This window comes from Sapajus apella, unplaced genomic scaffold (genome assembly GCF_009761245.1).
Source record: "Sapajus apella isolate SASKATOON/1434 unplaced genomic scaffold, GSC_monkey_1.0 scaffold20, whole genome shotgun sequence".
Classification (NCBI taxonomy): domain Eukaryota; kingdom Metazoa; phylum Chordata; class Mammalia; order Primates; family Cebidae; genus Sapajus; species Sapajus apella.
In genome coordinates this window covers 28,406,566-28,433,473 of record NW_022436960.1, presented here as the reverse complement: position 1 = coordinate 28,433,473, position 26,908 = coordinate 28,406,566, and the positions used below count along the sequence as shown (strand labels likewise).

Sequence of the window (26,908 nt, the reverse complement as noted above, 5' to 3'; positions counted from 1 at the left end):
CTCTGCCCACCTCTTCCCCTCTCTGTGTGTGGGCTCAACCAGAGGTCCCAAGGCCGAACAGCCTGCTCAGTGGCTTGGACAGCAGCCCTCACCTACACAGCTCCCACTCTGGCCCCGGTAGCCCTCCTCACAGGCCAGACAAGCGTAGGAGCCTGGGGAATTGACGCATCTCCCATCAGGGCAGGTACCGGGGTGACGGCATTCGTTGATATCTGTAAAACAGCAGCCCCTCCCTTGGTCATCTCTGGGAACATAGCGCATGGGCAGGTCTGTGACACAGCAAATCTTCATCCCTGCCCTTGGTTGGGGAGAGGATGGACAGATGAAAACTGGGAAAGAATGAGAGCTGTCCTGTGTTCCCAACTCCACGTCCCACCCACCGTCCTGGACAAAAGAGGGAGATAAAAGAACTTAAAAATTAGAAAGGGAGACGCCCTGGGTGGGTGCAGTAGGCTGTGGTTACCACCCACTGTGGGAGGGTCAGAGGCTCCACTTTGTGAGCTGGGCTGTTTGGGTTGGGCGTTCATCTCTCCCCTGGCCTATTCTCAATCATTTATAAGCAGTGACCATTACAGGGACCTGCTTGGCATAGCAGCTAACTGGATTGCCAGAGGCTCCAGAATAGATCACCAGAGGGCAGTGAAGGCAGCTTGGGCCTCCTTGCACCAGGAAACGAGGACCAAGGAGGAACTCCCAATCTTGGATATGGCCAAGACCAGCCCTGAGGCTGAGTGTAGACTGCAGGGTAGAGCTGGCAAAGCTTCTCTGCTGGAGAGCTGTCAGACACTTCTTCCAGCCAAGAACCATATAGGGATCCTGGCACTCACTCTGGCGAGATCCAGGAAAGTTAGCCAGAAGGGGTACGCCTGGACATCAGTTGAACACCCAGGGGATGAGGGGACCCAGGAAGGGAGAGTGGCAACAGGAGGAAGAGGAAGCTAGTTCTCCCAGGAGCTGAGGGAGGGCTCTTCCCTATGTGACATATGATGGGCTTCATCATCAAGGCACCTAGGGGACCTGGACTAAGTTAGGGAGGTCCTGTCACAGGGACGGAACTCTGGGTCAGCACTGCAGGAGGACATTCTGCTCCTCTGCCCAGTACCAAGGCTCTGGCTCACTCTTCACAACAGGTCCATTGGCCAAGGAAAGAGGAGGGGTTCTTCTTCCTAAATGGGTAATTGTCATTCTCCTAGAGGAAGTCCACCAGCTTATGCAGATTTAGAAGCCCTACTGACTGAGAGGAAGAAGCCTGTGTTGGACCCTGGGCCTACTTCCACATTTCCTCATCTGAGGTGACCTCATAACCCTACTCACAAGAGCATCTGAAGGAGCCTTCCAGGTTGGTGCACTTTATGTGGGCACAGACCCCAGGGATCAGACACTCATTCACATCTGTGACAGAGAAGTCCAAGATGGGGGACTGGCCATCTTGGAGCATCCACGGAGGAAATATGGAAGGCAGGCTGAGGGTCCAACACAGGCTTTCTGCAGAGGGACTAATGCCAGCAGCTGTCACTGTAGGAGAGGACAAGGACCCTAAAGTGGAGGGTGAAAGTGACTTCTCTCTGAGGTTGTTTGGTCTCCGGAAGTCAGGACACATCAAAGCCCTCTGTCCCAGAAGACTGGGACCCTCTCAAGCCTAAAGCTTCCTCCTGAGGGTCCAGAAGAAGGAGACATCACCACAGGGCAGGTGTTTTTACAGGTGGGTCTCTGCAAGGAGATTCCCACATCTCCCATGTAATCTTGGGAACACTGAGATAAGGCTCATCACTGGCAAGAGGTCAGCCACAAGGCCCTAGTTGAGTTGTGGTGACAACAGCCTTAACTATTCTAAGGGCTTCTGTAAAGACAGAGATGGAGAAAATGAAGGATCTAAGATGACTAACTGGCCACCCAGGAGACACAGGCCAGCACCATGGCCTGTTGGCCTTGGCCGAGGTACCTGAAGGAGGATGAGCAAAGCCACTGGGAATGAGAAGCAATCCCTGCTTCAGGGATGCTGGATGATCTCTTGCAGGATGAAGAGAACGAGATTGAGGCAAAGCTTCTCCTAAATCCATGCCAGGAAAAATGAAGTCTTTGGACCTTTCCCTCAGGGATCAGGCAATGTGGGAAGAGGATAAGGTTTGCCAGGAGCAAAGGGCCCTGACATCTGTCCTGCCCCAAACATGCTGGGCACATCTCTCAGAGGTGGTGTGTGTAATGTCTTAATGCTGGGCACTTGGGACACAGGTGGTATTCCAGCTCTCCACTTTCTGCACCATGGGAAGCTGGTACCTCCTGGTCCCTTGTGGTTGGGTGGGGCCATGAGACTAGTGTGGGCCAATGAACTGTGTGTGGGTGTGATATGGGTAATTTACGGACCAAACCATTTAATTATGTACAACCCACCAGAGTGCTCTTTTGTTCTTCCATGGAGACTGGCTATTCCTTTCACCTACATCTCCAACGAGGAAACATGAGGCAGAGCCCCCAGCTGACGCTTGATGGACATGTGTCACTGACGAGATAGAAACTTGGTGGCTGCTGAGCGTGGAGGCTCACATCTGTAATCCCAGCACTTTGGGAGGCCAAGGCAGGCAGATCAGTCAGGAGTTCAAGATCAGCCTGGTCAACATGGTGAAACCCCATCTCTACTAAAAATACAAAAATTAGCCGGGGTGGTGATGGGAGCCTATAATCCCAGCTACTCGGGAGGCTGAGGCAGGAGAATCACTTGAACCCAGCGGGGAGAAGGTTGCAGTGAGCCAAGATCCTGCCACTGCACTCCAGCCTGGGTGACAGAGCTGGACTCCATCTCAAAAAAAAAAAAAAAAAGAAAAAAAGAAAGAAAATGAAACGAAACTTGGCTGCTATGTCACTAAGATAGGGGTTGTTTGTTAACACAGCATAATGTCGTCTATCTTGGCACACTGCTGCTGGCTTCGTTCCTTAACCCAGACCCCCAGCCAGCAGTGATCACACGTGAGTGGAGGGGGATGGCAGAAGATGAAAGCAGCCCCTCAGTCTCCACCCGAGCCAGGGAAGGGCTCTCCTGGATGGAAGTGAATATAACTGCACCATTAGCCAAGCCAATCCAAAGGAACCAGAAGAAGATTCTGAATGAAGCCGACTCTGTCACCAGCTACTCTGAGGCTATCCCACCAGCCTCTTGGTACCTGGACTGGAGCCAGTCACTGGATCCAGAAATATTCCAGTTTTCCTGCCTGGCCTAGGGTATGAATGCTAATCTGAGATTACAGTGTGTTTTAGAGAGTTTTAATGCTCTGGTCTTCGAAGCAAGGAGTCATCCGTCTTATTGCTGTGTTCCTAGCCCATGGCTGACACACAGCTGGTGCTCCACAAACGTTTGCTGACCAAAGAGTGGTAGAGCGTGCCTCAAACCTCACCCTTCATCTTTTTGGTATAAGGCTGCTGAAGAGACCCCAAAGGACTCATGGAAACAGCCACTCCAGAGACCAGCTTGCCAAGCTGCCATCGGTACACTGGGAGGATCCTGGAGCTTCTCTAACCACGGATCAGCCTTTGGATGAGGAAATGTAAAGGTATTCACCTCTGCTGCTTGTGAGAGTATGGGGTGGGGGTGGTGAAGGCATTCAGGCAGGGGCCAGAAGCTCAGGTGACTTTGGTTATGGCTGGGCAACACCAAAGGCCCTGGCAGTCTGCAGGGTAGTCTATCTCCCGTCCGTGGGAAACTGGAGTCCCGGTACGACGGAAATGCCATTGAGACTGCTGGACGGGCCTCTGTCCAGACCACTCAGCCTTTCACCAGAGACTTTCAGTTTCAGTGGAGAGAGTGGTTTCTGAGTTGGAGAGAGAAGAAAGAGGGAGAGGAAATTGACTGGGCTCCCAGGGTGATGAGCCGGGTTTGTGGTTACCGATGGAAACCTGGAGAAGTGTGCAGGCTACATCATTCTTTCTTTCAACAGACTCATAGTGTCTGCCCTGGGCCAGGAACTCTGCCTGACCTCCCAGATGAGGTGTGTGTCTAGAACTTTTCCTTGGGGAAGGGAAGGAGAGGGCTGGGGTGTGGGGGAGCCTGGATGTGAAAAAGAACTTCCCTCTGACTGTAACATTTGACCCTACTTACTCAGGGTCTGTATGTGCCAGACAGTGCCTAGCACTTTGTACACATTAGCTTATCTGGTGCTCACAAAAGTCTCCGAGATGGGCATCACAGTTTCCATTTCCAGACATTGTGTCAAAAGCCAAACCCAAGCCTGTCTGCACCAGAGCCTGTGCCCTTAACACGGACTGGTTAATATAAATCTGATGTGGTTTTTTTTTTTTTTTTTTTTTTTTTTTTGAGATGGAGTCTCACTCTATTGCCCAGGCTGGAGTCCAGTGGCATGGTCTTGGCTCACTGCAATCTCCACCTCCCCGGGTTCAAGTGATTCTCCTGTCTCAGCCTCCAGAGTAGCTAGAATTACAGGCATGTGCCACCATGCCCGGCTAATTTTTGTATTTTTAGTAGGTTTCACCATGTTGGCCAGGCTGGTCTTGAACTCCTGACCTCCAGTGACTCACCTGCCTCGGCCTCCCAAAGTGCTGGGATTACAGGCGTGAACTACTGCACTCAGCCTAAACCTGATGTTTTTAATGCTCTGGTATTTTCTTGGTTTCCTCTCACCTTGTTTTCTTTTTGATAAAGTCTAATGTCAAATTCATAGCATCATTGTGACGTTAAATGAGGTAATCTATCGAGGACCTAGCCCAGCCACCTGGGATATAGAAGGCACTTGTCAGTGGTGGATGCTATCACTCTCTGTTCTCCTGAAAATGCCAGCTGTTTTGTCTCCATTGTGCTAAAGAGGACAAGGTGGGTGGGTTCTGGCTTTGGTCATGGGTAGGCCTGAGTTTTAAAGGGAGAGGACCAAGAGGGAGGCATTGGGAGGTGACATGCTGGAGCTGAAGGCAGAGCTGTCCGTCCTGCACCTGCTGCCACCTCTCCCCTTTGCTTCTCTGGACTTTCTTCCACGATAGTGGCATTGGGAAGGGAGGCTGTCCTTTCACAAAGTGCACAAGCTCTTCTCTGACTTCTAGGCTCTTTTGAAAGCTGGCAAATCTCGGCCAGAGAAACCTGGAGGCTAGGAGGAGTCTCAGCCTAAGCTTAGACCCAGGGCCCGGTTCTTCCCAGACAGCGCCTAGATTTACCCTCATTTCTTCCTGTCCCAGCCAGTCTGGAGAGCACATGCCCTGGGCCTCCTGCAAGCCTGTGACACCCCAGCCTGTCAGGGACATGGTGGTGGCAGAGCTGCCGGGGGTCTTCAGAGCTGGCACCAGACAGGAGAGGGTCTGTGAGGAGACCAGTTAGAAATGTCACAGTGCCTTTTAGCTGGGTCTGGGAAAGACAGAAGGATCTGGGATCCCTCCTTCTCACTCCTCTTCCCTCCCTCCCTCCCTCCCTCCTTCCCTCCTTCTCTCCTTTCCTCCTTCCCTTCCTTTCCTTCCTTCACATCCTTCCCTTCCTCCCTTCCTTCCTCTAGCATTTGTTGGGTGCTTATCAGGTATCCATGTGCAGACCATCTAAGGATATGGCCCAGCCCTCAGCAGCTCACAATCTAACAAGCTTAACAAGAAGGCTGACACTCCCAAACACACCGACTCTTTCTCTGTCCCATGAGGAGAGCACATTTTTCAAGTCAAGAGGGCGGAAGTGTACAGAGATGTTCCTAAGGTGTCATGTAGATGAAATTATTCATGCCTCCCTGCTGCAGGGGGCAGATAGGATGCCAGAGTATCACTGAGGGAATGGAAGGACTCAGGAATTCCCCTACGTGTCTCTGTCCATAGGTGTGGGCTCAGCATCAAGGGGCCAGGGCGGGACAAGCTAGAAGGCGTGCTGGTGGTGGGCGATGCGTGGGGAAGGACAGGCGGGTGGTGGGGTGGGGTGGCAGGCAGCCTCCCTCCTTCCCATTCCTTACCTTGGCAGTGTCCTTTCCTGACCATGATGTAGCCCTGATCACACTCGCAGTGGTAGGAGCCCTCGGTGTTGGTGCACTGCCCCCCGCTGCACACCCCTGGCTGCTCACACTCATTGATATCTGTGAACACACAGAAAAGCCCTGAGTCACAGCCAGCCCCGGAGGACAGTGGAGGGGGCGGGGTCCTGGAGCATGCCTTCCAGAGGCCAAGGACAAAGGATGCCACGCTGAGGCCTGGGGGAGGAAGGCATCCTTGCTGCAGCCACAGTTGGCTGGAGAGGTTCCTGGGGCAGGTCTGGGACTGATGTAGCTCAGGCCCCTGCTAGCCCTGAGTTCCTTTCTCTCAGGGGAGGCTACTTTGGGGGCCTGTGGGGGATCCTTACAGCAGTTTCCTTACCCTCATGCAAGGGCTGGTCTGGAGGTGGGGCAGCAGTCCACATGGCATGACCTGCGGAGGCCGACAGGACTCCCACCCGCTCCTGGCCCTGCTACATCCCCCTTGGGTCTGCTCCTGGAGTCCTTCCTTTTTTATTTAATTTAATTTATTTATTTATTTATTTTTTTGAGACAGAGTTTTGCTCTTGTTGCCCTGGCTGGAGTGCAATGGCACAATCTTGGCTCACTGTAACCTCCGCTTCCCAGGTTCAAATGATTCTCCTGCCCCAGCCTCCTGAGTAGCTGGGATTACAGTTGCCCACCACCACGCCTGGCTAATTTTTTGTATTTTTAGTAGAGACAGGGTTTCACTATGTTGGCCAAGCTGGTCTTAAACTGCTGACCTCAAGTGATCCACCAGCCTTGACCTCCCAAAGTGTTGGGATGATAGGTATGAGCCACTGTGCCCGGCCTCCTGGGGTCCTTCCTAAGGATCTTTTTAAAGGTTAGGAACCAAGCAGCCAGTGAGGGATTGCATTTTAGGCAGCCATGGATCTGTAGGGTGTGGTTTCTGCCATTTTGGTGTCCCGTGATGCCTGTAACGCCCAACTGCGCTCATGCCACTCCCATGCTTAAACTCCTGCCAGAGACCCCTGCTACCTCCAGTCCTGCTTGCAGCCTGGCTCACAAGTCCTTTGCCACCTGGCCCAGCTCTGCTGCATTTACTAATTCACGCATGTCCCTTCGTATAGCCTCAGCTATTATGGATTTCAGTGGTCCAGCCTCCAAGCCTTTGTTCACACAAATACTTCTACTCGGAGTCTCTTTCCTCAAGATGGCCAGCAAATCCCTGCCTCCATTTCAAGGACTGATTTAATGCATCACCTCTGGGTCCTGTGGGTCCCCATTCCCTGTCCCCACAGTCAGACCAATCAAGGCCTCACCTTCCCACTCTCCCCCTTAAACTGGGACCAATACAGACACGTCACAGAGCCTTTGTGCAGATTAAATACGATAATCCAGGTGAGGGGTTGAGCACCGTGCCCGCCTGGCATAAGGTAACACTGCAGAAATGTTAGCTATTATTATCCTAGCTTGAACCCCATCAAATCCAAGCTCCTCAGCCTGGCATGTGAGATCTTGCATAAGCGGCCCCAGCCTGAGTCTCATCTGTTTCCTGCCGCCCACACCTCTCCTACCCTCGCCACACAGGACCTGTTCCTGAGCCTCTGCCCACACTGTCCCTTTGCCTGGAGCAACTTCCTACCCACCAGCATGACTGCCTCCCACTCATCTCTAACCCAGCATTCCCTGAGGGCCCAGCTCTCAGTGCACCTGTAGCTCTCCTTGACTGCTGGGAACATGCCTTATTAACTCAGCACCACCAGTGCCCAGCACAGAACCCCAATTAGTGCTTCCTGAAGGAATCGAATCAGAATCATTTGTTCATGGACAGTGTCTTCACTTGAGCAATGCTTCATAAAACTCCAATGCACAGCAAAGTCACCGCCAGAAGGTGGGAAACACACGTTCCTAGACCCACAGCCAGAGATTCTGGCCCAGACATACTAGTGGGCCCAGGAACCCACGTTGTTATAACTCTTCAGGCAATTCTGGAATAACTGGTGTTCACTGTGAGAAACTCTAATCCCAATGGAAGAGAAAAGGGAACTCATAGACAGAGCCATGTGTGGGAATGGATGAAGAACTCGTTAACCCCTGGGGCTGGGACAACTGTCTGATCGATGGTTTGGAAAACTCCCTGGCTCCATGGAGAAAAATGGAGATGTGAATAGCTAAAGACCAGGTTCTTAACAGCCATACAAAGGTGGACTCCAGATGAGTCAAAGCATACGATAAAAGGGAAAACTCGAACTCAAGGTATAGGAGAATATCCTTGTGACTTCAGGATATGGAAAGATTTCTTAAATAAAGCCCCCAAAACACAAAAAATAAGGCAAAATGGTGAATCTCAATACAACAAAATTAAGAATTTCTGTTCCAAGAAATGTACATAAGCTTAAAGGATAGAGGACAAAATGGGAGCATTGCAATTTCTAAATCCAGTCAAGAATCTACAATCTATAATGGACTCCTAAAGAGCCCCAGGAAAAAGCAGCAAGGACCATTGGAAAACTGAACAAAAATGGGACCCAGCAGTTTACAGATGAGGAAACCCACAGGCTAATGGATGAAGACATGCTTACATTTACTGGTAAACATTTACCTAGATATTTAATATGTAAACAATGTATCTTATTTATATTAACCTATATAAATTGTAGTGCTTTATATTAATTATATACATTATTTAATCAATCAATATAAATATTAAATCATTGAAGTAATGAGATATTACTGTATGAGACTGGCAAACTTTAGAAAGTGGGAGTTATTTGGGACAAGGCCTCTTCAAGTGGCAGCCAAGCCCCACAAGTACTTACAGCCAATCTTGAGCCCCACCGCTTGTCCCCCAGCTGCTGGGGCTGGCAGAGACATCTTGGACACCCGGGCTGGCCCCTGGCAGAAACCCGTGTCTGGGCCAGTCCTGGTGATCCCATTCCCTACAGCAGCTGCTGCTCATCCCAGTCCAGCTCCCCAGGCTTGGTCTGCAAAGAGCAGTGCCTCTGGCCCACAGCACCCACCTGGACCACTGGAGCCCAGAGAAGCCCCCTTCCCTTAGCCTCTGTCCTGGCTCCTCCAGCCTATTCTGAGCCCTGCCGCTTGAGTCAGCTCCCTGGAAGTCAGCTGACCCAGTCACCACCGTTCTGCTCACAGACTTCTACTGGCTGCCCCTGCCTGTGAGACAGTATCCAAACACTTCAGCCTGGCACTCGAGACATTTCCCACACTGGCCTCTTCCTCCACGTAGCCCTGCTCCAGTCACACTGTATTCATCATTATTTGCAGAGCATGCCAGGGAACGTTCACTACTTAGGTCTCTGCAGGGGATCTACTTGGAATCCCTGCTGCTCCCTCCATTCCTATTCATGCTCTGTGGTGGTGTCCAACACCCTGTGTGTAAAGGAATGTGTCTTTGGAAACAAACCATGCTTTGGAGCTAGAGTGATTTGATTCTGTTTCTAGCCTTGTCACCACTAGGTATGAGGCCCCTGGGTATTTCAATTCACCTCTGAGCCTCAGTTTGCTAAACTGTTAAATGGGGCTAAGGATTTCTACAACATGGATTTGGGATGATGAACTTCATGTAACTAAGTGCTTGGAACAGTGCCGACATATAATAAGTGCTCATTAAATGGTAGCTATTCTTACTCTGCTCCAGCTCGAGCACCCACATAATCTCATACAGAACCACTTGCTTCCTCATCTGCATCCCACCATGTCACCATTCATACCTCACTCATCTCAGCATTCTCAGAGCTTGGCACAGTGCCTGTCACATAGGTGCCCAATGCATGAGAGCACAATGAATGCCACCCATGATTCTCCCGCTCTTCCGTTAAGGTAGGTGGTCTGCCCCTTCTACTTCCCTTCCTTCCATAATCAAGTGAGAGGACCTGGATGGTTTTGGTTTCTGTACACTGGACCCCTGGGGCATTGGAACCCAAGGGGATCCTGGCAGCAGGAGGATACACAGCTTCTCTGGCCTCCCTGGGGGTCTGGCAAGAGCCAGCAATGTGAGCCCCAAGCCCTCGCAGGGCCCCTCTTGAGGTGAAGGATTGACAACTGGGTTATGAATCTTAAGGTACTGCTTAGAAAGCACTGCATTAGGCTGGGCGTGGTGGCTCACGCCTGTAAATCCCAGCACTTTGGGAGGTCAAGGTGGGTGAATCACAAGGTAGACACGGAGACCATCCTGGCCAACATGGTGAAAACCCATCTCTACTAAAAATACAAAAATTAGCTGGGCGTGGTGGTGGGCACCTGTACTCACAGCTACTTGGGAGGCTGAGGCAAGAGAATCACTTGAAACTGGGAGGTGGAGGTTGCAGTGAGCCGAGATGGCACCATTGCACTCTAGCCTGGCAACAGAGTGAGACTCCATTGAAAGAAGGAAGGAAGGAAGGAAGGAAGGAAGGAAGGAAGGAAGGAAGGAAGGAAGGAAAGAAAAAAAAAGAAAAAAGAAAGAAAGAAAGAAAGAAAGAAAGAAAGAAAGAAAGGAGAGAGAGGAGGGAGGGAGGGAAAGAAAGGAAGGAAGGAAGGAGGAAAAAGAAAGAAAGAAAGAAAGAAAGAAAGAAAGAAAGAAAGAAAGAAAGAAAGCAAGCAAGCAAGCAAGCAGGCAGGCAGGCAAGCACTGCTGCATTCTATTATTTGTGAACTTAATCATAAAAATATATGTGGAAAAAAATGTATGGGGAGTGTTTTGCATCATTAAAGGGTTTACGTTGGAAGCGTATTTATCAAGGGTCCCCTGGCAGTGGGCCGCATCTTCCCAGGGAAGTTCAAAGCCCTACGAGTGTCTCCAAGCTGCTGGGAACCGTGCTCCTCATTCAAAGGCACACCTACTCCCTGGTTTGCCAATAGCCCCAGCCTGGCAACCTCATGGGTCTCCCTCCTTCCCTAAAATGAAAGCAGCTCCTTGTCACTCAGAGTTTGGGGGGCCTGGTGATTAGTCCTCATCTCCAGGCATGTCTGCTGACCCTGTGACACTCTTGGCTCCACCCACAATGCCTTAGGGCCTTTGCAGAGATTGCTGGCTTTTGGATTTCTACCCCTCCTTGACACTGGTATAGGGTTAGCTTCCTCCCAGACCCAGGCCCAAGTTCTGTTCTCTCCTCCCTCAGCTGGCCACTCCCCATTCTGCAGCACGGTGTTTGGGGGTGTGAACCCCTTGTTCCTCTTCCATACCCTTGAGACTGTGGGGCATGTCCAAGGGCAAGGGAGGGCTTGGCTTACCTTGACACTCCTGCGTGGCCCCCGAGGTGGCCAGCGTGTAGCCAGGGTAGCAGAAGCAGGAATAGGAACCCACGCGGTTGATGCAGCGCCCTTTCCCCTTGCAGGGGTCCCTCAGACACTCATTGTCATCTGACCAGAAGGAGGCAGGGAGGCAGGTCAAGGGGGCCAGCGGTGCCATTCTTTGGGCACCTGCCAGCTACCTGCCCACATTAAGGACAGGGCAGGGGGTGATGCTGTGTGGCAAGGAAGGGGTGAAGGAGTGGAAGAGGCTGAGGAGATGAAAATCCTAAGGCTGGAAGCCATAAAGTTAGCCCATAGGGCCCACTCAGGCACCAGAAGCCTGGGGTGACTGCCAGACCCTCCTCTCTGCCCCTTGTCTCCTTCCTCCAGTAGCCTCATGATTCCTTTCTCCTCTGAAATCACAGTAGGTGTTTCTCCCTTATTTGAACATAGTGAGGGGAGGAAGAATGAGGTCCACAGGTGATGATTTATCTTAGCCTCAGATCTACCCCCAGGGATGACCCTGGTGGAGACATCTGCAACTAGGGTAGACCTTGGTCCACTCTGCAGGCAGCAAAATGGCCAGTTTGAGGGGTGGGCTGATCTCAGTGCAGAAGGCTGCCAGGCACAGGTCAGGGTGCATGCAATGGGGTGGCTTCCATGCTCCTGGAGTCCTGGAGACTCATCAGATGGGGCTTCCCCTGAAGGTTAACACTAGCTTTGTCCATAGGAACTGCACTCCTCCTAAACTCACTGACCACCCAGCACTGCTTGGACCTTCTGCTTCTTCCTGGACTCTCAACTCAGCCTCCTAGCCCCTGCTCCCATCTACTCCAGCCGCCAAGTAAGCCCAGGGCACCCAAGTGAATACCCGTGCAGTAGGCCTGGCTGGGATGCAGCCGGTAGCCAGGGCTGCAGACACATCTGTATCCATCTGGGAGGTTCACGCAGGTTCCAGGGCCACAGATGTTGGTGTCTCCAGTAGCACATCTGTCAATGTCTGTGGGAGACAGAGCAAAGCAGAGGTTACGGCAGGGTGGGTGCTGGACAGAGTCAGTGGCCAGGGTCTAGGGGCCTCAGAAGGCCAACCTTAGCCAGGCCCTCCCTCCCATATCCACGCACAGCTTAGCCTTGCATAAGATCCCAGAGGACCTCTGCCCGGGACCCCAAGCCCTACCCAGGATGGAGTTCAAGGTAGGTCATTCTCCTCACCGAGATCTAATAGGTCACCCATATGTCCAGCAAATTTCTGCAAAAACCCTCCAACCTGGCCCTACCCCAAAAATGGGCCCGACTCCTACCCAGTGCCCAGTGCCCAGTGCCCAGTGCCCAGTGCCCAGTGCCATCCCTCCCTGTAACTCCTGCCCAGTTTTCCCTGGACAGATGGACAGATCTTGTGAGTAAGCTGCATGGGGAAAACCATGGGTGAAATGGGAGATGTGGGTTGGGGTCCACTGAGCAAGCCTTGAATGCCACATTGAGCCTGGCCTATAACAGGGCGTTGGTGAAAGGTAGGAGTGGGTCAGAGCAGTCCTAGAAAGGCCATGCAGGCAGTGAGATGATGGATGAACTGATATGGGAGAGATAGTGGGCCCTTAAAACCTGTTGAATAATTTAAATGAGGGTCTGCCTTGGGTAGTGGTGATGGGGTGAAAAGTGGGGAGACAGGTGCAGAATTGAGAAATAATTTGGAGGCAGATTCACTGGGACTCAGGGCTGAGGCTGTGTAGACAGCAGAGACTCTAGCTTTCTGAAAAGTATCCCTAATACTAGAAAACTACCTGGCACTTAGAACATGCCAAATGAATGAATGAATGAATAATGAATGAATGATGCCTTCTGCCTTTGTGTTCAACCTGAAGTCTCTGCCTGAAGCCCACATGCTCAGGGCTCCCTGCCCTGCGCCCACAGCTCAGGAGAACTTGAAGGCCCAAGGGAATGGGGTGGGAAGTGGTATGTGAGTATACAGTGGTGCTTAGTCTGCCAAATTGTACTGAATTGAATGTGTACCCAAGGCTACCCTCTCCCTGGGCCTGGCTCCAAGTTTGTGTCCACGTGGAGGGTGGTAGGGGCCCTCAGCTTGGTCTTAAATGTCTGCCCAGAGGGATGGGGTTACAGAATGGCAGAGGAGAAGGGGGATAGGGCAAAAGGCTGAGGCTGGTGGTGATGGTAGGGACACTCACCCACATGTCAAGAGCTGCTGCTGAGATTGGCCTGCCCCCTGCCCCCTGCCCCCTGCTTCCCATCCCTTCCTCCACACCCATTTTCCTTGTCAGAAACTCAGCACTCCTCCATGCACTCTGCCTGCTGAGCAGAGGACAGAAGAGGACGCTCCCTGGAGCAGCACTTTGAGCCCAGAGGAGAGAGGTCCTGAGAGAGGTCAGTGGGGTACACCTGGGAAGGCTGAACCCCTGCTCCCCACTCTCTGGACTTTCCCTCAGGCTGCAGGGGCTTTCTATTTGCTGGAAGAAATTTAGAACCCCACCACTACCCTCACCCCCACCCAAGGTGACTTGGGTTTCTAGATCCAGCCGTGAGGTTAAGGGAGCAGGAGCCCCCCAGAACGGACACACACGTGTGCAGGGAATAGCAACAGCACCCGCCTTGCTTCTCTGGCACCAAGTCCCCAGACAATGAGCCTTTAAGGAGGGCACATTCCAGAGCAAGGTGGATTTGCCAGGATCGCCTCCACGCCCGCCCCTCACTCCCATCACTGTAGCTGACCAGAGGGAGAGGAATGCAGGCTTGGTTAAACAACCTTGAGAAATAGAGCCATGTTCCTTCCCGAAAATCAGCCTTCCCGTGGGCAGGCAGCTGCTTGCTGCCAGGACATTCTGCTGACTCGGGGGAGGGGTGGCCTGGAAGAGCCAGGACCCCAGCAGACCACACTCTCCATGTTCCCCTTCTTTGAAAGGGACCCCCAGATTCTCCTGGAAGACCCCTGGCTTCCCTCTCCCATGGCGTCCCTTCTCTTCCCCCTTCTGGGCTTGGACAGTGCTCCAGACAGGGCTCTCGCTTTCACTAGAGGGACCCTGTGCTCTTTGTAAGATGAGGCTGGGGTGCGGAGCACGGCCAGGACCCTGCTGGAGACTTCACTTAGTTGGAAAGGCCAGGGGGCATTCCACTCATGCCCCCACCCTGGAGTTGGCTCTGGACAGCCACAGCTCTCAGGGCAGGGCGCAGGGAGCCTCAAAGGGCTGGCTGCAGCTACCTGGGGTGCTCAGGGTCACCAGCACATTGGTGGAGGGGGTCACTTGTTCTTCCTGTATCTCTGGAATTCCCTGTTCAGGCATTGGTGGGGTTGTGGCATCCCCTGCGAAGGAGAGAGGGGAAGAGGTGGGTCAGCCCCTTGGCCGACCACGGCCCCTCCCTTTTCCCTGCTGCTCAGGCTCCCAAGAACGAAGGGTGAAGCCTGGATGGGTCACTCCCATGCCTTCCAGTCTCTTAAAAGTTAATCTGGCCCCACTTAGAGAATCTCAGAGCTCTCACAGGCCTTGGAGGACATCCAGCCCAATCCTCCATTTCAGGGACAGAAGACTGAGGCTTGCAGAAATGGCTACTTGTCCAAGGCCAGCCAGCTTGTTGGAGGCACAGCTGACACCTGGGTCTTCTGATTTGCACTTCAACATTCTTTCCCTTCTGCTGACAAAGCATTTCACAGCTTACAGAGAAATGCTCTGCCCCAAATACCAACATCTTATTTGCTTTGAGATGCCGCAAGACAGGCATCAGTGTCTTCTGTTTTACAGGAACCATGAGCTCAGCCTTCCGATGTCTGAACCCAACACCAGTGACAGGCAAGTAGCATTTTTAGGAGGTAAGACAAAGCCTCCTGGGGGAAGGAGTGTAGCGACCCAGCTGACCACCTGTTTCAGCTAGTGCTGTCTCTTTGTTCTGATTTATGTGCCAAGTGGTGCCATGAAATCCACAAAGAGTTCCACGGCTAGAAAACTGTGATGGCCTGGCGTGGTGGCTCACACCTGTAATCCAAGCACTTTGGGAGGTTGAGGCAGGCGGATCACCTGAGGTCAGGAGTTTGAGACTAGCCTGATCAATATGGTAAAACCCCGTCTCTACTCAAAATACAAAAATTAGCCAGGCGTGGTGGTACACGCTTGTAGTCTCAGCTACTGGGGAGGCTGAAACAGGCTAAGAATTGCTTGAACCTGGGAAACAGAGGTTGCAATGAGTCAAGGTCATACCACCACATTCCAGCCTAGGCCACAGGCTGGAGTTTTCTCAAAAAAAGAAGAAAACTATCTGTGAAGCATCATGGAGTGATACACACTCTATACACTGACCTCACCTTAGGTGTATAGAGAGCTCCCAGAAACAGCACTCACAGGCCACATCCTTCTCACCCTCCTCTGATTTGTGTGAGTGTGGACCAGCTCACACATGGTAAGTCCGCTCCTGATTAAGGACTCTCTTTCCCTCCCTTCTCTTTTGCCTGGGAGCCGCTAAGAAGAAGGACTCACCTGGGACCCAGGCAGGTGCAGGAGTGACACTGGTCGTGACCTGCACAGAAACAGGAGATGGTCGCTTTTGGCTCCTCTGTTGTCCCTGCAACGTGTTACCTTCCACCACACCCACACCCACCTCCGGGCTTCCTACCAGCTGGCTGGTTCACTTTTTCATTCCTTCCTGATATTGATGAGTTCTTACTTTATGCTGGGTATTCTGCCAGGCACTTTGTACCACTCACTTCATTCATCTTCTCAACTATCTCATGACGGGAAGTTGAAATGATGAAATGAGCTGATGTGCATACTATGCCAGCTCAGTGCTGGGTACACGGTGGAAAGTTAGCAAGTGTGGTGTCAGCTATAACCCCCGAATCTCAACACAGTCACAGAAGCTCTGGAGGTTCACTGGAGTCCTGGAGCCACAGGGCCAGTGTGGAGAAGCTGGGACCGCAGGCTATACCTGGTGTCCCTCAGCACGGCTGGTGGACAGAGGTAGCTGAGAGGTGGGGACGCAATAGGAGGAGAGTGGGCAGAGGGTGAAAACGGCCCTGGAGCTGGCTGCAGCCGTGGGGACTGGGGTTAGCACTTTCGCCTGGGAGGACATCATATGGGAGCCCAGGGAGAGAATAAGACCCCTCAGAGAAACTGTATTTGCGGACAGTCAGCAATGCAATTCGGAGGGTCGGGGAACAGAGCAGGGACTAAGGCTGATGAAGGAAGAAACAGATCTCCTCTTCTGGAATGTTTTCCTAGGAGGACACCCAGTTTTTCCCAGGGGAATCTTGGGCACAGGGAAGGGAGTTGGATGTGCCTTTCTCAGTGAGGTGGTTTGAGGCTGTTCACAGCTGTGCCCGACTTCCCCATACACCACTCCCAGAGGAGACCTGAGGTCCAACCAAACCAGTGCAGAAAGTGCCAGACCCAGAATGAACTGGAACCAGCTCTACACCCCATTTGCAGTGCTTAAAGCTTGAGCGATGGCCAGGACTAACAGGACATGTTCCCACTTCCTTTCTGAAGGGGCCCCAACCCATCCCAAATGGGAAACTGCTTGCGCAGGGGCCACTCCGTCAACAGGAGTTGTTGCTGTCACTTCCTTTAGGGTAAAACTGGGTCTTTGGATCAATCCTCCCACTTGGTCATCTCTTCAAATAAAATCCGACAGATACTCCATCTTTCTCCCTCTCACTGTCCTGGGGCCTGAGCTGCTACCAGGTCCTCGTCTCTGTCATGCTTGCCCGGCTCCCTAGTGAGAGGATTCACTCACCTGGCTAGCCTGAGAGTCACCTGGAAGGGAAAGGTGAGGGCGTTAGCTCAGGGAGGAGGGTCTGGCTGCCTTCTCCCCTCACCACCACTTGGGCGGCTTCACAGTCTGCACCCGGACCACGTCCCCGGCAAGGCCAGCAGCACAGAGAGCATGGACTCTTCTACATGCCTCTGCCTGTCACCCTTGCAGGGACTAGCCACCACAGAATCCCAGAACCCCAGGTCTGGAGGGCCTGAAGATAGCTCAGTGCAGCCTCTCACTTGGTAAGCAGAAGCCCCTGCTTTCCTGTAAGGCCTCCGGTGACAGGAGTCCCACCTGCTCCCGGGCTTGTCCACCCCATCCATCCTGGAGCCACCTCCTTGCACTGCTACCTCCTTCCTCCCTTGCCTCCCAGCCAGGCTGGGTAACGCTGCCCGCTGCCCCGGGCTCTGGGCCAGGGGAACAGTTTGAGGAAGGAGCGGAGTTGCTCCTGGCATGGCCAGTGTCCTGTGTCCACAGCACTGGGACTCTGTCCTCACTTCCCTGTCTAGTCCAGATTCCTGGAGCAATTTGAGAAACCACATAGTTTTCCTGGCCTTATGATGCTCCAGGCCTCCTGCACTCAAGGGTTACCAGTTCACCTGGGCATGACTTCTCCATAGCTTTCAGGGCGCTTGCAAGGAGAGCCTCATACCCAGTCTCCCTCCAGCCCCGTGCCTCTGGAGTCCAATGTCGCTGGGCTGAGTTAGCACTCCGACTCTAAGGCCAGGGCCAGGGGTCTAGCATGCAGGTCCCCAGGACCCACCTGCCAGCTGTTCAGGCCTGCAGCAAGCACTGGCCCCAGAAGCTGCATGGCCAGGGGGCAGGAGACAGAGAGGCCTGATTGCTGGGGTGGGGGCTGCGGCTGACCTTTCCCACCTCCACAAGCAACTCCCTGGGGCATGAGCGCCTCTTGACCTCATATGGGAGAGGAAGTAGGTGGGGCCCTGCAGTTGCACCAGGCCATGAGAGAAGGCTGCCAGGGCTGGGTGCTGCTGCTCCAAACTCCCTTTCCAAATGCCCCAGAGGTGGGATGCCCAGGGACCCAGGATAAATGCCCACAGTTCTCTGAGGTGCTGGAAACTTAGGGGAAAGAGGAATCCCTCAGGCATCTCCCCCAGCTCAGATACCCTTGTCAGGGATGGTCCCAGCCTCGAGCCAGGTGTCCGTGACGACCCGGAGCGGCTGTCTGTCTGCTGGGCCGGGCGGTGCCACATTGCTCCTCTGCCCTTGCTCCCTTGGGGGCCTGGCCAGCTCCTCCTCCTCAGCTTTCCTCATGGACAGGCGGATGTCAGAGCTCGCGTAGGTGTAGCCGTGCCCGGCGGGGCAGATCTCTCTGAAGGCCTCTGCAAAGCCAACAGCCAGAGGACAAGTTGAGAGGTGCTGTTCCTACAGGAAACCAGGGCCCTCCTTTCCTTCCTTTGGGAGACACGGCAGTTGTGGGAGCCAAGAGGAAGGGAGCCCCAAGTTGGGATAAGCAGGTAAGCAGGCAGGGAAGACTACTTCAGTCTTCCAGCTTGAGGGAGGTCTACTCGGGCAAGCAACGCGGTCACTGGCCTTGAGGGATTAAAAGCCCGGATGGAGACCGGGGTTACCTGTGCCAGGCAGAGGGCATTTCTCACACTCGCCGCCCCATGCTTTGCCCACGCGGCTGCAGCAGCATATCTGCTTGGTGATCCGCTGGGCCAAAGGCAGGGTACAGTTGCCAGGCCCCAGCGACCGGTAGCACAGTCCCTGCAGCATGGAGATGGCCTTGTCCGCTGCAACAGACACAGCACGTGGAGGTGGGCAGGTGGCCAGCGGGAGGGGAATGCGAAGCTGGGAGGGCAGTGGATGGAGGTGTGGCAGGCCACATGAGCTCAGACTGGCCTGGCCCGTATCTCCGTCATGACGTTTGGAGCCCTGTAAATCCTCACAAGAACTTTAGGAGGAAGAGGCAGAGTAGAATGTCTCAGCACCTGCAAATGTCATGTGCTGGATGAGACCCGTGACTCCCCACCTGCATGAGGAGGAGTCACCTGAGGGCAGGAAACGAGGATGCAGCTGCTTGTCTAAGGTGCTGAGTTTAGAAGTGTTTACTGAAGGCCCCGCGTGTGCCTGGGGTTGGGCGGGGAGCAGTACATCCTGAGGACCACAGCCTTCTGGAATGTGAGACAAGGTAAGGAACAAAGGCTCAATGGGGAGCTTGAAGGACAAGGACTCTATCTTGGTCATCTCTGGCACCCAGGCACCTTCCATCGTGTCTGGTGCACGCAGATGCTAAGTAATGCTTGTTGAATCTATGGATGGATGGCTAAATCAGTGAGCCAATCAAAGATGGAATCAACCAGTCAATCAAAATACTGAGGGTAACTGTGAGTTTGAACTACACTGGGCTTAGGTCATAGCAATGCCACCACCCTTATCTCCTTTCTTGTACCTTGATAATAAATATTAAAGAATAGTTTATTTATGTTATCTCAATGGAAGACGAGGAGGCATGCCAAGTTGGAAAAGTCTGGATTCCATAGAGGGCGGACTGGATTCTAAGAGGAGGGGAGGTGGAGTGAAGAGAACGTCAATCAAAGTTGAGGAATGAATGATTCTGGGAAAGTCCTGGTCAGGCCCAGGATGCAGCAGGCCGAGTTGGAATCCCTGCTCCGCCATGAACTATAGGACCTCCCTGGGCCTTAGCTTCTTCACATGTAAAATGAAGATGAGAATGATCATTCCATGTCAGGGGACACCTGTATTTCTGCCTGCCCAGAGTCTATGTGCCATATTCTGGTGTAATCACCCTGGTTCTCCTATGGGAACCACCAGTTTCCCACCCTTGGTCCATGTGACTGGAGTGGAGGCTGACGCCTTTCTGGCTGAAGGCATGTTGTCCATACCATGGGTTACAGTGATTGGATCAGCGATGGACACTACACTAAGGAGGTCCAATGATAATCAGCATTGAGACTATTCCTGGGCATTAGGGAAAAGGGGCTCATTTTTTATTGAGTTTGCAAGGCTGAGAGGGTGTAGACCTAGAGCATCTGGTGACCACCTTTGAAGGAACCATGAAACTGACACAGAGGAAATAGCAGCACACCCTGCAATATGGTGGCTGCCTGGGTCAGCCAGCCTGGGGCCACACCATGCCTGCACTGCCTAGTTGTGTGAACCAATGCTTTTTTTTTGAGAAGTCTCACTCTGTTGGCCAGGCTGCAGTGTAGTGCTGCAATCTCAGCTCACTGCAACCTCTGCCTCCTGGGCTTAAGCCAACCTCCCACCTCAGCCTCCCAAGTAGCCAGGACTACAGGCGTGCACCACCATGCCTGGTAAATTTTTAATTTTTTGTAAAGACAGGCATGTGGCTTTACAAAAGACACATGGAATGATCACTCTTGTCTTCATTTTACACATGAAGAAGCTAAGGCCCAGGGAGGTCCTGTAGCTCATGGTGGAGCAGGGATTTGATTTAATTTTTGTAAAGTCTCACCATGTTGCCTAGGCTGGTCTTGAACTCCTGAGCTCAAGTGATGCACCTGCCTCAGCCTCCCAAAGTGCTGGGATTACAGGTGTGAGCCACTGTGCCCAGCCCCAGCGAGTTCTTTTTTTGCTTAAGGCAGTTTGAGTTTGGTTTCTGTCACTTACAATCCAAAGACTCCTGATTAATAAACTTTCTTTGTGATATTGTCATAGAGATTAAATCGAGTGTAAGGTGTGTGAGAGTGGCTTGTCAAAGCTCACATGCTCACCACAGGTAAATCATCAGCCAGGCTGTGAGCCCTGGATCTCCAGGTGCAATCTCTGCTTCTAGCAGCCACTTCCCTTGGGACACTGCAAGGAAGGTCTCTGTCCCTTTGAACCCCAGGGTGGAGATGACCCAGGAGGGAATATCAGGAGGCTGGGGTAGTCCTGTAGACTGCTCCACTGGACCCGGTCAGGTGGCAGGGAGGGAAGGAGGCAGAACTCAGAAACAAAGGGAAAAGAAACTTCGCGCCACCCCTCCCACCTACAGGTAGGTAACTCACTGTGGGAGGCTGGAGGGAGTAACACCAGGGACAGAGTGGGAAAAAAGGACACTCGAGAGCCATCTCTGCTTTCCTGTATTAAAGGTCTCTTTCTGGGACTAATAAATAAAAGTCACCGTGGATGTCAAACACCCCTGTCTGGTGAAGGGATCGTAAGTGACGTGGAGTAGAAGGAAGGGCTGTAAGCCTCTCAAGGCCTTGATCACCTGCCACTGCCACCCTGAAGGTTTCTTGAGAGCAGCCTGACATGTTCTCCAGGTGCAATCTCTGGGCATCCCCTCCTATAGCTCTTGGTGCTTCTCTCCCTGGAGCCACTGGGTTCAGTCTCTGGGTGGCAGTGGAGTCTTGTTCAACCCCATGGCCCTCCCAGACCTGATACCAGGAAGTTTGCAGACTGAGGGCTTGGCCGGTTGCAGGGAGCTCTGCTTAGCTGGGGGCACCCATCCAACCTGGGCTGCTTCCTCCCAGAGGCCAGTTGGGACTGGTTTTATTCAGCTCTGGTCAGGCCTTCCTGCCCACAGAAAGCCCCATCTGGGCCATGGCATTAGTTCCACCATTGGAGGGTACTGCCAACCTTGGTCTCTCCCCCTGGAAACCACAGAGGTCACTGGAAACAGGCCTGCCTGGCATACATGCACACATATACCTGGACACAATGCTAATGCTCACTATGTGTTCGTGGATGAGGAGAAACTTCAGAACCACAAGGGACCACAGGATTGTGGAAAGGCCCTGGGGTGGGGCAGAAGCTCCATGAATGCTAGGGACAGCCCTTCTAGAAGGGTCACTCAGCAGCCAAGGCTCAGCAGACATCACAGCAGAGGCCACACCCCCCCTCCCCTCCCCGCCCACTGTCAAAGAAAACAAGGCTACATGTGGAACAAAAATGATTAGAAAGGAAAAAAAAAAAAAAGAAATAGAAAGGATGAATTCCAAAGCGCAAAGGTCTGGAAGAAATGCCTAGGGTAAAAAGCTGATCCAGTTTTTCATATTGGGTCAAACTCCAGGTTGAGTAGCAGACACAGGACAGGCCCTGAGCATGGGATGATGATCAGGTCCGGGGAAAATTACTGCCCTGGGCCTGGCCTGTGGATCTGAAGGGTCCCATCTTGCCTCCTAGTGTCCTCCACCCCCGTCCCCGTCAGCACTCACACACACAGCGGCTCCGCGATGGATCCAGCATGAGGCCAGGTCTGCACGTGCACAGGTAGCTGCCCCTTGTGTTCACACACTCTGCGTCCTTGCACAGGCCCAGAGTCAAGCACTCGTTGATATCTGCAGGGTTGGAGGAGATGACCAAGTGCCCGCCCCACTGATGCAGGGGAGGGGCTGGACGGAGATCTTCAAATACTCTCCCCAAATAAAACAACACCAAAAGAGCTGCTATGCATTCAATGTGATTCCTCTCCCCGTGCCTCAGTTTCATTTATAAAATGAGGATAGTGATAGTAACAGCTGGATGGTGTTAGATGGATACAATAAGATAAAATTGCAAACCAGTGGTGTGATCTCAGCTCATTGCAGCCTCCATCTCCCCAGTTCAAGCAACTTGTGCCTCAGCCTCCCAAGTAGCTGGAATTACGGGCGCTTACCACCACATCCAGCTAATTTTTGTATTTTTTATAGACTCACATTTTTACCATGTTGCCCGCGGCTGGTCTCAAACTCCTGGTCTCAAGCAATCAGCCCACCTGGGCCTCCCAAAGTGCGGGGATGACAAGCGAGAGCTGCCTCGATGGCCTCAAGCACTAGTGTTTATTGAGCACCTATTACATGCTACGAACTCTGTTGGGTATTAACATACAATACCCCATTTAATCCTCACAAACAATTTTATCAAAGAGGCCCACATGTCCTCATTTTACAGGAGAAGAAACTGAGGTCCCAGGAATAACTTGCCGAGAGTCACTCAGCTAGAGAGTGGCATATTGAGATGCAGACAGGAAGCAGATCGAGGGGACCGTTTAGGTTGGAAGGTGGAGAAGGGGCAGCCAAGTCCCTCCTCTTCAGCCTTCCTCCAGAGGTCCCTGAATCACCTCCGCAGAGCCCAAGACCCTGGGAGCACGTCTGCAGTGAGCTGGAGGAGGGGACACCCTGGTAAGGAAAAGGAGGCAGAGGCTGGAGGAAGGCTCTGAAGGAGAAGGAGACAGCAGGGGTCACATCAAGGGTGTGCAGAGGGTTAGGAGGAGGCATCTCCGGGTCCTCCTGAATGCCCTGCCTTGCACAGGCTGCACACATCCCCTCAAAGACCAGTGGAGGCCATGCTGTTCTTCAAATAAGAGAGGTGCACTGGTTTCCTCTGTGACCTCAAAGAGGAAGCCCCCTTTTCCTGCTACAAGCTTCTCCCTGCCAAGGGGAAGTCCCAGCCCTCACAATCTAAGCTCCGAGGAGTCGGGGCCATTTTGATGATGGCACTTCTTTGATAATGGTGATGGCAGCAGAGGTGATGAGCATGAATCGCTTGTGAGGGACACCTGCCTCCAGGGAAGGAGACAACACAGCCCTGTGTCTGCAGAGCTACCAGTTCACTCACGGGTTTGGGAAAATTGGCACTGGGCACAGGAACGAGGGGCTGAAAGGTGACCCAGCCTGGGCACTGAGGGGTACTACTCCTTGGTAGGATGCCCTACTGGGTCAGGGTGCCAGTAAGAGCTGGGAAGGTGCTGCTGAGAAATGGGAAGGGACGGTGATCCCTGTGCCTCCAGACTGTGGCCACAGTGGGATGTGGGTCTCCATACCCAAAACTGACTTGCTTCCCTCTGCTTAGGAAGATTCTGGCTTCCTTGTCACTTCTTAGAGGGAACCCCTAAACCCTAACATGGTATCCAAGGCCCTCCACCATTTCCCCAGAGTCTGTGGGTAAACAGGTGGCTCTGATGAGATGCTGGCTGTGGCATCTCCCATATGTACACAGGCCATGTACACAGAGCTTTCTGGGACACTCCAGACAGCACAAATTGTCCCTTTGCTTCTGGTGTTCACATTGCCCGGAGAGCTTGCATCCCCTTGTTGGCCAACGTGTACTCATTTTTAAAGTCTTGGCTTAGGTACCACCTCTTCCAGGAAGCTTTTCCTGATCCTCCCAGTCTGGAAAGGGGCCTCCACCATGGGATCCTGTAGCACTCAGTGACTGCCGCTTCCTCTCAAGAACACTCCGCTCATTATATGTGATTGTTCATTCACCTGGGGCAGGACTGTGTCTTCTCCATCACTGTGTACTCAGCACCTAGCACAGTGTATGTAGCCCATATAACCTCCCTTCTAATACTCTGTGGAAGTAGGAGGGAAGGATGGAGAGAGAGGAGGGATGATGCATGTGGATGCAGAGCAAGCAGGTCCCTTCGCAGACACAGAGACCACAGCCACAGACATGGGAAGGGGAGGTTTCAGGGGCAGGGCCTCCTGGGGGAAGGTCTTTTGGTGTCCTGAATCCTGGGGCTCAGAGGAGGAAGGGCAGAGAGCCCATTTGAGATCCTGAGATGACCTTAAAGCTCCAGACGGGGAAACCTACCGGGAGGAAAAGCAGCTAGTGACAGTTTAGATATGAACAGCCCTGCTGTGCCCTCCAAGGGCAAACATACCTACTTGTCCTCACATCCACTGTCTACTTGGCCCTCAGACCACTGCCTCCTGAGGGAGCGTGACCCTGGATGAGGCTGGGCCAGAGGCCCACCCTTTTGCTTCACCCAAGCACCTTTGCTGATCCACAGGTTAGGAATTACTTCTGCAGCCTGGCACCCCCCAGGGAGACAGCCCAGCCACGCAGGGCTTCCTCAGTCCTCTCACTGAAGCAAGCTCCGGGGGAGAGTACCTTGGAGGCCATCTGGGTCAATCCCCTGTCTCTGATCCAGTGCCACCCAAGGCAAGCCATACAGACAATTACTTGTCCAGTTGTCAAAGATTCCCACAGGAAAGCCACCTTGTTCCCCGCTGGCCTCTGCCAGCCCCAGGAGCCTGTCCTTGGCAGGAAGCCCCCGTGCTCCCTGTCCCTCTTCCTGGCTGTGTGTGGAAGCAGGTGGGAGGGAGGCCTGAGTAGCTAAAGGTTCTTAGTTGGGAAAAACTCACAGAGGCCCTCCCCAACTCGGGCTGACTTGATTTCCCACCCTGGAGTTGAAATTCTTCCCATTCCGGGGAGACCGGCTCAGGAGGAAAGTAGAAGCACAGGGACTGGGGTTGCCCCTTCAGACACAGCCCCACAGAGCTCTCTGTCATTCTCAAGCAAGTCTCCGGATTTCCTTAGGCCCCTGGAACCAGCAGCACCCCACCACTCCCCCAAGCTGGGCTTAGTGGAGACCACTTGGGCAGTGACAGACACTCCTCCTGTCTGGTGCTGGGAGTGCGCCCGGCATCCCTGAGCCCAGCCCTGGCCCTGGGGGTCCTACCTTGGCAGTGAGTGAGGTTCAGTCTCTTGTACCCCTGAGGACACTCCAGCTGGCCATTCTCAATCACCGGGGAGGCTGAAGAGTGAAGATATGAACAGGTCTAACTGGAGGGCCCTTGGGCTCCTCTGTCACCCATGCTAGGGAGCAGGTACAGTCTGGATGTCCAGCCCACCTGGCAGCAGAGAGCCCCAGCCCCCAAAGCTGGGATTACAGCATGCACCACCACACCCAGCTAATTTTTGTATTTTTAGTAGAGATGGGGTTTCACCGTGTTGGCCAGGCTGGTCTTGAACTCCTGACCTTGTGATCCACCCACCTCGGCCTCCCAAAGTGCTGAGATTACAGGCATGAGCCACCGCACCTGGCCTCCACCTCGTTTTTATTAAAAGCAGCACTAAGTGAAATAAGCCAGGCACAGAAAGACAAATGCCACATGACCTTACTTTCATATGAGAACTAAGAAAAGCAAATCCACAGAAGCAGAGTAGAAAGGTAGTTACTGGAGCCTGGGAAAGAGGGGAGATACTGATCAAGGGGTACAACATTTCGGCTAGACATGGGAAGAATAAGTTCAAAAGATCTGTATAACATAGTGAATATGGTTGATAAGAGTTTCTTGTATTCTTAAAAATTGCTGAGAGTAGATTTTAAGTGTTCTCATAACAGAAAATAAGTACGTGAGGTAATACACATGTTAACTAGCCACTTTACAATGTATACCTATTTCAGAACAACAGTTGTGCAATGGCTGGGTGCAGTGGCTCACACCTACAATCTCAGGGCTTTGGGAGGCCAAGGCGGGAGGATCACCTCGGGTTAGCGGCTTAAGACCAGCCTGGCTAACATGGTGAAACCCCATCTCTACTAAAAATATGAAAATTAGCTAGGCATGGTGGCACATGCCTGTATTCCCAGCTACTTGGGTGGCTGAGGCAGGGGAATTGCTTGAACCCAGGAAGAGGAGGTTGCAGTGAGCTGAGGTTGTGCCACTGCACTCTAGCCTGGGTGACAGAGTGAGACTCCGTCTCAAAACAAACAAATCAGTTGTGTACCACAAATATATATAATTTTTGTCAATTAAAATTTTTTAATACTAAGAAAAATGATATTATATACTTTACATATATAATTCTAACATTACATATAGTATGTACTATTCTATATGGAATGTTATATAATATGGATTTTATTACTTTTTGCTTTTTATTTTGAAATAATAAAAATACACAGAAGATATCTGATTGCAGACTGACCAACAAGGAAATAATTCTCAGTATTTTATGCTGATACACACCCTGCCTTGATATCACAACATTTCCCCTTACTTTACAGAAAGAAAAAAAAACCCAAATAGTTGACATCAAATAAAAACAAGGAAAAGATCTCTATTACTTCGCAGGAACAGACTAGTGTGCCAACCCTCTTGAAAAGCTCTAGCAGGAGGCATACTACTGATCGCCACCTCTCATCAGCGGAAAAGGCAGGGGAATACCATCTTTTGTAGAACAAAAGAGAACTCAGCTATAAGTTTCACAATTTTTTTTTTTTTTTTGAGATGGAGCCTCACTCTGTCACCCAGGCTGGAATGCAGTGGCACGATCTCGGCTTACTGCAACCT

The 26,908-nt window shown here is 52.4% G+C and overlaps 1 protein-coding gene across 7 annotated transcripts in view; it reads right to left on the bottom strand.

Annotated features, from left to right (window-relative positions):
• The window catches only part of LTBP2 (latent transforming growth factor beta binding protein 2), a 117,282-nt gene that overhangs the window by 13,049 nt on the left and 77,325 nt on the right, over positions 1–26,908 (bottom strand). For 6 of the 7 annotated variants that reach the window (XM_032287870.1, XM_032287869.1, XM_032287866.1 and 3 more), the window contains exons 9-19: positions 25,291–25,365; positions 22,061–22,183; positions 18,503–18,667; positions 18,038–18,253; positions 16,890–16,909; positions 15,635–15,674; positions 14,368–14,469; positions 12,028–12,156; positions 11,157–11,285; positions 5,925–6,044; positions 93–212 (exon numbers count right to left, since the gene is read on the bottom strand). In XM_032287870.1, coding sequence (XP_032143761.1) covers positions 93–212; positions 5,925–6,044; positions 11,157–11,285; positions 12,028–12,156; positions 14,368–14,469; positions 15,635–15,674; positions 16,890–16,909; positions 18,038–18,253; positions 18,503–18,667; positions 22,061–22,183; positions 25,291–25,365 — 1,239 coding nt within the window. The remainder of the gene's footprint in view (positions 1–92; positions 213–5,924; positions 6,045–11,156; positions 11,286–12,027; positions 12,157–14,367; positions 14,470–15,634; positions 15,675–16,889; positions 16,910–18,037; positions 18,254–18,502; positions 18,668–22,060; positions 22,184–25,290; positions 25,366–26,908) is intronic. The other variant, XM_032287864.1, reaches the window with a different exon arrangement.